The sequence below is a fragment of the Ylistrum balloti genome, unplaced genomic scaffold (genome assembly GCF_031769215.1).
Source record: "Ylistrum balloti isolate Yb309-2 unplaced genomic scaffold, AGI_CSIRO_Ybal_v1 Utg369944, whole genome shotgun sequence".
Taxonomy (NCBI): Eukaryota; Metazoa; Mollusca; class Bivalvia; order Pectinida; family Pectinidae; genus Ylistrum; species Ylistrum balloti.
In genome coordinates this window covers 365,303-375,000 of record NW_026782050.1, presented here as the reverse complement: position 1 = coordinate 375,000, position 9,698 = coordinate 365,303, and the positions used below count along the sequence as shown (strand labels likewise).

General features: G+C 33.8%; 2 protein-coding genes across 2 annotated transcripts in view; both read left to right on the top strand.

The window, feature by feature from the left end:
* The window catches only part of LOC132547265 (ADP-ribosylation factor-like protein 1), a 648-nt gene extending 271 nt beyond the window's left edge, over positions 1–377 (top strand). The window contains exon 1 of the mRNA XM_060211028.1: positions 1–377. This exon is cut by the window's left edge and continues 271 nt beyond it. Within this exon, the coding sequence (XP_060067011.1) occupies positions 1–377 (377 nt within the window).
* A 2,160-nt stretch (positions 378–2,537) lies between these two features.
* LOC132547263 (ADP-ribosylation factor-like protein 1) lies at positions 2,538–3,182 on the top strand. Its single transcript, XM_060211027.1, has one exon. The coding sequence runs from the start codon at positions 2,538–2,540 to the stop codon at positions 3,180–3,182; it is 645 nt and encodes a 214-aa protein (XP_060067010.1).
* Positions 3,183–9,698: the final 6,516 nt, after the last annotated feature.

Below are 9,698 nucleotides of genomic sequence, written 5' to 3'. Positions count from 1 at the left end.
GTGGACCACAAGACAATTACATAGCGATTGCCAAACTCGGATTCCATTACTTCAATCAAATGGGTTGCACTAACGCTGTTATAGCAGTGCTTGTGAATCAAAGAAACACAGGAGAAGGGACACCGTTGACTTTAAAGGAGATTCATTCCGGCCTGGACTTGGATCAGTGTTCCAATATATATAAGCTATTTCCAGTGGTAGCTACAACAGGTGAAGGACTGGACGATGTACAGGACTGGCTCTCAAGTGAGCTGGGCAAGAAGTTCACACGCCAATCCTTTTTTGGGCCAGGTGACCAACATGTAAAAAAGAAGGAGAAGACACCATTTCACAGTCGGCTCCTCTACTCGTTTAAAGGCTTGTTTTCTAGGATTTAAATCAACTGATTATTCATACACTATGGATGGTCTTATCGCATCATAAACTACACCGAAATTCACCGCAACAGAGGCTAGAAATCGTGTTTTTCATTAATCCATTTAAACTACTAATATACGCCAAATAATGCTTATGATATGAAAAATATTTCATTATTGAATGAATTATAATGTGAACGGAGCTACCTGTTTTGATATTAGAAAAATACTGACCGGAGCGAATAACCGACACGGATTGTTAAAAAAGACTGATAGAGCGAAGAAAGACAACTCTCTCTTCACCGCTGACTAGCCTGTATTCGGAACAATGATCAAACCGCCAACTTTATATATGACACACATCGAAGAGAGCTATCTTTTCATAACAATACATGTTTGATAACCAATTTAATTGTGAAATATTGCAAAAACGTACCCAAAATATTTAATATTATTCAAAAAGGAACGAGCAGGAAAAGACAACGAAAAGTTGTTTGTTTTCTTTTTTAATGAACTCAACGATGATTTCATCCTCAAGTAGACGGGATTATAAGTCTATACCGTGCGCGAGTTTAACACAACTCAAAAGGTCGGACAGAAATGGACCTAGAAGGAAGACCACGTGCTGAATTACAGTGAAAACATCTAGCACTGTAGATAGTATCTATGAAGTCATCATACTCGGAAGGATTGATAGGGTGTATACGCTGGTGAGCACATTGGATGAACCTGAAAATGATAACAAAGACACTTATACGCTAATCCCTTAAAAACAACTTGATAACCTAATAATGCATTCTTCCATTTCATTTGAACGTTGAATTATATATAAGGTACTTCTGTTTTCTAGCAACTCTCAGATAACATTGATTAAACCTCTTCTTCAATGTATAAATGAATCTCGCTGATTGTAAGCGGGACATATCAAATAAATTATATTTAAAAGTACAGCTCCACAGAACTTTAAACAATATATCCTCAACACTCCATTTACACAGCAATTTTGGTTGAATGAATGAGAAACATATGATAAAATCTTAAGATTATGTATTTTAAAAAAATTTTGTATGTACGAAATTTCAAGTCAATTTGGAAATTATTGCTACCTATTCAACCAAAATTTGATCAAGGTAATTCAAAATTCACTGTATGATGCAAATACAATATAAGCAAAGTTTCCTAAGGTGAATTTGGAACGTGTATATAAAACGTCACAGTTCCCTTAATGTTGATGTGTCCCTCCTGAAGAAACAATAGAACCTTATATTAGCTGAATTATTCAATAATCTGAACTATATCTTGCTTAAAAATCCCTAAAAATGTTTGCGACAACCAAAAGTATATATGGAATAGACAGTGATAGGAGATAATTTCCCGGGATTTCTGAACACTGGCAATCAGGCACAGTTCGTTGAATGATTATACATGCAGGTTATGTTAATTGTTTACGCAAGGAAAAATCATGATAAATCGCATACAATAGTTTTAACTGAGTAGCAATAGTAATGCCGGCTACAACGATGCAATGTGTAAATTCTGTTCATAAATGGAAACAAGTAAATACATATTTATTTTACCAAAATAATTGTTGAAATTATTTGTTGTCCCCACCTTCCTACGCCGTTAGGGTAGACAGACCTGTACAGTGATCAAAATACATAATATATATACCGGATTTACTATCCTTTGGTTGTCAGCTAATTTTAATTTTATAGTTCATAGTGTTTTTTTTTTTAAGAAATAGCAGATCAGCTTTTGAAATAGGATGGTAAAGTAAAAACGTGCACGTGCAAGCACTTTTATGGCTGACTTAACTCACGTACACAGGATGAATTAGAAGAAAAACATATTCATCCCAAATATAACGAAAGGAAAGTAGTTTCAGGGGAGATAACCTCAACACACACTAAATTAATTGATTGGGAATAATTGGATATTTTATTTTGTTACGTTTTTGTTTTCAAAATACATGTGTGAATGCAAGAAATCAAACTAGCTTGACTTCAGACAAACGTCCATGATTGACAGATGTGACAAAAATGTAAATAATTCTTAACCGGAACTAAAAATAGATATGACGTTTACTGTAAACAGAGAGCTAGTCGGATGGCCAAAAATCTGATACGTCTAATAGACAAACTACTAGATACAAGCGCGTAGGTACCGGCAATAATGTAGACCATGGGGAAAGCCTTGGGTAAACTTTGGTTGTCTAGAAAAGTGACAGTTCTTATAACAGGGCCCGAAGGGACAGGTAAAACATCTATTCTACACAATCTCGACTTAGGGGAGATCAAAGACAGGATTATTGATGAGGATTTCGGAAAATTCGAAGCTCTGTCAGGAGACAGGATACAGGCAGTCGCGTGGAATTTATTCGGATCACGCTGTGCAGGTGGACTATCGAGCTACTATCGTAACATAGATGCCGTCATCTATGTGGTGAACGATCGTGGACCACCAGACGATGACATGACAAATGCCAAACTCGGATTCAGTTACGTCGAGCACAGAGGAGGCAAAGATGCTGTGGTCGCAGTGCTCGTGAACCAAAGAAACACAGGAGAAGGGACACCGTTGACTTTAAAGGAGGTTCATTCCGGCCTGGACTTGGATCAGTGTTCCAATATATATAAGGTATTTCCAGTGGTAGCTACAACAGGTGAAGGACTGGACGATGTACAGGACTGGCTCTCAAGTGAACTGGGCAAGAAGTTCACACGCCAATCCTTTTTTGGGCCAGGTGACCAACAGGTAAAAAAGGAGAAGACACCATTTCACAGTCGGCTCCTCTACTCGTTTAAAGGCTTGTTTTCTAGGATTTAAATCAACTGATTATTCATACACTTAGACTAGTCTATCTCATCAAAAACCTCACTGGTATTGATGCCTGGTATCACAGACACAATGCACCGAATCAGAAACAAAATACTTAATATTGTTACAAAAGGAACGAACAGGAAACTGACGGTGTTTTCATTCTCAAGTGGCCAGGATTATAGGCCTACGTTACGAGTGAGTTTACCATAACTCGTATAAATTCGTAGAGAGGTGGTCAAGAAGAAAGACAGCGTGCTCAGTTAAAGTTACTTCCGTGTGTGACAAGAAGTGACAAACACATTTGATTAATATAATAGAACATCACTTGAACAATCATGAAAATGACTCTACAGGACATTTTTACCACTGTTGTGGTCATGAAGTAATTGTTTAAAGAGATTGTTCTTTCACATGTTGACAAACTTTTTATGTGACATTTAAATCTCAACATATAGATGATATAATTCTATCGCAGTGAAAAATAGGCAAGTTTGATCTGGCAATATTTCTGTATAAAACATCAAACCAGTATTTTTTGATAATCCTCTCAGGAGTATTTATGTTTCTTATTTAAATTGTAAATGTAAGATAATTAAATCCACTTCTGGTCTTCATAGACTTCATTAGTAATGATTTTGATGTTGCTAAATATTAGCTCTTCATTGAATCATTACAGTACTAGATACCTGGGCCTGTTGATTTTTCTGAAGTTATTGTATAGGTGTTTCATAACTCTTCACTAGAAGTAGAATTGAATGTATTGAAATGTTTTTTTAGTTGTAGAATTTAAAATTACCTGGCAATCATGTAAATTTTGACCCTGCTGTTGAACATCAGAACTGTCCGTTGACAGCTTGTTGGGTCTTTGGGTATGTATTTCGGGAATGAGTTTCTATTTTTGATATCAAGTTTTTGGCGTATAAATATAATAATAACATAATATGATTGTCTGATAGCCAAACTCTGGCTACTGGTGCTGAGCTATCAGCTGTTCATACCATGCTCTTTTTTTGAGATTTGGCAAAAGATTTGTTTTACATAATCTGACATCTTTCCTTGTTAGCTGAACAGATAGATAGATTTAGATTTTAATCTACTGCAAATCACGTACCACTAAATGTGACAAGAAAGTTCTAACATGCAGTTCTCACGGATCTATCAGTCGTCACACTCGAGAGGCAGGGCTCAACTGTTGTAGTTTAGCGTGGTTGTTTTGAACGCAACTTCAGGTTGTGAAGATATTCGCTGTGGTTGATCATATAACAACTTTTCATAAAACAGACAAAATCTAATACTGCACAACACAATAAGGAAATACTGTTGTCAGAATGTGTCTGCTCAAAGAATGTGTTCCACAGCTATTTACATTTTCCTTCCAAGTTTCAATTTAACAGAATATCATTTGTATTCAGTAAAATTTAACACAGAACTCATACATAACACTTTGGGGTACAAGTAGAAGATTCAGCAGCATGGCGTAGGGTAAATTCTCCTCGAAAATAATGGTATGTTTATCAGATAGCGCTTCAATCTTTTCTACCGATATTACGTAGAATATACTGACATCTACAAACACAATAACCAGTGGGAATTTGCTCCATTCCCTTCAAGCAAAAATTCTCCAAAGCCAGGAAAGTATTTGGTAAGTTGCCCAGTTTTATCTTTATACTGCTAAATCATTGGGTCAGACTGCCAAGTCGACTTTACAACTGCACCGATTTTTGGATTTTTTTTTTGCGATCTTTCAACAACAAAAACAACTTAGACGACTGAAAGCCACTTGCGCTGGCAACAGATGTAAGGTATCACATTCAAATAAATATTTTTCTTTAATCATCAAAGCATATTGCATACTGTACAGTATTTCTTGTGCTAGATAAATTGTGTAGGATTATTGACGATGCGGATATACAACATAAGACATGTATATCTAATACATTACTTTATTACAGTATGTTTGGATGACATGAGTGGATGCTAAAACTGCTACAGATGGTGGGATGCTTTAAAACACTATACTCTGTGGTGACCAGTTGCTCTGATGTAGTGACTAATAGGGATGTACACATTTACACTGCTGCTTCATTGCATAAGTCATGCATCTACACTTACTATGGGCGAGGGGGGGTGTCCATTAACTGGTCATATGACAGTGGTCAACTACCATCAAAGTTCAGGCTACTGACGAATGCCCTTCTGAAGATCAAATTGATTGCATAAATAATTCTTACCAAATGAAACATTACATCTTAACATGGGAAGAAACATATGAACTTGCAGATACAAGTTCTTCTCAATAAACTGAAAAAAAATGATATTATCTTTACTTTCCCTGTGTAAAATGAATAACTATCTAAATTGATTGAATAAAAAGAAACCCCAAAAAAAAAAACAAATTCAAGTATCATTGAGAGACTTGTGATGTTACGTCTGAACATGATAATATTATGAAGAATTGAGCGACAATTTCAGTACGAAGATGATACCTCTATCCGATATGATATTACAAGCAGGATTGTCAACATAAAGTGTTTTCAAATGTTCCCTGTCAGTATTTAATCTCACTTTACCCACAATTCTCCCTCAAAACTTATCCCTCAAATGTAGACAATATGGAATCATCATCTTATTATACATATTATTTTAAAACATTTCTAAAATCTATCAATCTAAATCCTATGTCATTCCCACTAATTATTAGGAAGAAACAAAAATGTCATTTCATTGGGGGGAAAAAAAATCATGATTCATTCCATGTTGATACCTGTTCGTTGCTTATATATACTTCTATATATAAATGAGATCAAAATTAAATTGACATAGTTTAACACAAATTATGCAATCAATTTGAAATATTACATATTAATACTAAATCATTTTGATAAAAAGCTAAACGTGATAATTTTGATCCTATTTCATCTTTCTGATCGCTACTAAATTGACATGAATGAAATACCTCTGGTATTTACCACTGAACAAGAGATCGCTTACCAGGGTGACTAGGACACACAACACACACAAAAACTAATGTTGGAGTCTCAAAATAAGCATTTTCCGCTGACACAAGTTGACCACATTTTCAGCAAATAACATGAGCAAAATAAGGAAGAAGATGAGCACAAACTTGAAGCATTGCTTAGGATGACAAATGTAGTATGTAATGTATTGAGATATGAAGGCACAAGCAATATTAAATGGAAATAACTATTGAATGGTATCCATACTACCAATATACAAACGTGTCCAGTTGTTTAACCAAATTTAACTTACATTGCATTTTCCATTTGTAATTCTCAAAAAGAATGAAGTTTTTTTACTACATGTATTTACTTTTTATCCGGTTTAGCTTCCTAAACATCTGTGTTATAACCCCTGTACTACCAACTCATTACCAAAATGTATGTATATGCAACTTCTGCAGCTTAGTATGTGAACATTTTACAATCAACACAGGCAATGGGTTCCATCACACATTGTCACTACTTGGTCTTTTGATAACAATTTTACATATCACTGACATAGATTTAGTTCTACCAGTATATCAATGAGAACTGCCACTTTTTCTCTTTGTCAAATTCAATTTTTTTTATAGAACTGCCATTTACATATTCTCTTTGCTTACAGTAATTCCAATTTATAAATGAATTGACTTAATTCAAAGATGTTTACCAAATTATTGTTTAATGCATTTATTCCATGTTTATAGAACTGCTGTTCCTCTTTTTCCTTAACTCATTGTTATCTACAGAACTGCCACTTATTCTTTTAATATTGATTAAAAACCACTCATTCTGATGGATTGATTCAATATTATTAATGTATCTGCTGTTTATCATCCTTAGCTCAATTCCATATTAACTCCCTTGGCTTAATTCCCTGTTTAAAAGGCTCATCTACTCTATTCATTCAAAGTCAAGAGAAAAAAAAATCATTCAACATTACCAAATATGCTTCGAGCATACATAGATGGGACTATGAATATAAACACATATGCACATACAATCTAGTCTTAACAGATTAAACAGTCAAAAACCAAACACTCCAACGGTTAATGCATCCAAATCACTAACTTCAGAATCCAAAATACTTTGCAGTTTTTCTGGAAGCCAAAAAAAAAAGTTTTTTCCCGTAAATCAACGACATGTTACCCTAACGTGAGCGTTTACATATGTGTGCAGTACAAAATTATTTAGAGACATGTTCAAGATCAACTAATTCAATAATGCATTCTGCATGTATATATGTCCTTTTTACATATTTCATGCTCAGAGTATTATATTTTTTGTCAATATTAAAAATTTACAAACATAACCATTTCCTACATCATTTCGATAACATGATCAGATAATGCAAGAGTTTGAATGAGAGTAGCTTTTTTTTTAATTTTCTCTAGAAATAATGATAATCAACATAAAAAATATACAAGTATAAATAGATGGAGGTGCTGCTGAAATTGCTTGGTTTATGTGGTCATATACAAGTATGTTACATTAAAACAGTCAGTGAATGTCAATTTATCTATGTTTGTCCCCTTAAAGTCCCTTTTATTCACCCTACAGGATTCCTTCACATCACTAAAACAGACAAGTTGGGAGACAGTTTGACAGCAATCGCTGTTTACTTAAACGTCTAGTCTATAAAATATAGAAATATTAACATTTTATAAAATGTATTTACCATGGCACCTGTAATATTAACAAATTGCCAATGTCACACTGTACAATGTGCCCTGGAACATTTGATATGTAACAGAAGGATTGTTGACTTCTGTAAGGCTTGGGGAGGTGACTTCATCACTAGATGTTATGTGAAGTGCTTACTTTACTACTGTAAGACATCTAATACTTATGGGGTGTATTTCACTGAACAATAAATTAAATTATGACTGTTTCATCAATATATATACCCCTTATTCTTAACATAAAACCGTAAAAGACTGAAAATTGAATGCAATAAGATAGATATCTATAAATCATGGAAAAACTTTAAATTGGCAATTATGGACATTGTATGAATATAGAAAGAAATACAACAAAAAGTTAATTAAATAAATCACAAATGAATGAATAAATATATTCTAGATATAAACAATACTACAGAAAATATGTACAAAAGCATGCAGTACAGAAGTTTATAATTTACTGTTTAGGATGCTTACCGTACACAATTATACACTACAGATTCAAAACAGCATACAAATCTACTCAACACTACATCTTTGATAAAGTGGTTAAAGACAGAATATGAGTAGCCTTGGACTATTCCAGTAAAAACTTGACCCCAGGACTACAAATAAATCCCTTCTACCTGTAGTTCAGTTTCCAGGCTATTACTTTTCAGCAAATTATCAATTGAATTCTACAGGGGGTAACCCAAAACAAAATTTGGTGTCCATAGATGGGATAGATACATTATTGGAATAACCTATTTGTTTATCAAATGTTGCTTACGATACTCATCTTTTGTGATACGCACTTCTAAAACAGTGCAAGGTATCAGTTACGTTTGATGCACGTAGGTGTTTTTTTGTTCTTCCGTTTTCAAATCAATACACTCAATTTTATTACATACAGCATTAAACTTTAAAACTGCTCTTACATTGTAAAGAACAGAAGTTTATACTAAAGATGTTTTGTTATTGAAGCATTAGAGTTGTGAACAGGTAATGCCAGAATGGCTATTGGCTATGCCACATCTGAAGATAACTTATGTGTATCAAGTTTCCTTCATAGACCTGTAACAATGAATAAATCTTGGACAGGGTCACGGTTCAGGTAAGAAAATATTAATTTACCTAAATTGAAGAAAAATTATATCATATACAGGTACAGAAATACTTATTTTTTCCTGCTAACGTTGCAGTAGAGGCCAAGTGTTGTTTGAAGATTTTTCATTTTGTTTAAAATTATTTTTGATTACCTATTGTCTTATGGTTTTGTAATGGTGTTCTAAATATAAAGGTATAAGCCCATCTTCCTCCATGTACCTTATATAATAAAAACTCATTCTGAGAAAAAGTGCTCTTTTGAAAACTATGAGAAATGTGACATTGCCTAAATGTGATCCAAACCTAATGAACGAGTAACCCGAGATTCAATAAAACCATGATCTGCAACCTGCCACTGTTTTAAATATTCAGAATAGCACATTCCGAAAAAATACTCAAATTGTGCATAGATATCCACTGAAAACACACGGAAATTTGCTTTTAATTCATCATAAGATCCAGTCACAACAAACACTCTCATCCTGTTAAATACTGAGGTGATTTGGCATCAGTGGATTACTGATGTAAGTGCTACATATCTGGTGTAGGAAGATAGCATCAATAAACAGTAAAAAAGTAGCAATATAGTAACAAACAAAATGATCAATGAACAATGTATAAAGTCAACACGAAATCATTAACCACAATAGTAAAAACTAAATGTGTATATAACCAAGTTAAACATATAATCAACATATTAGTAAACATAGTTAATGAGTATGATACCTGATGATGAATTACTTTGACACAGATGT

Excerpts from the sequence above, each read along its gene's own strand:
- LOC132547263 (XM_060211027.1), top strand. The coding sequence starts at position 2,538 with ATGGGGAAAGCCTTGGGTAAACTTTGGTTGTCTAGAAAAGTGACAGTT.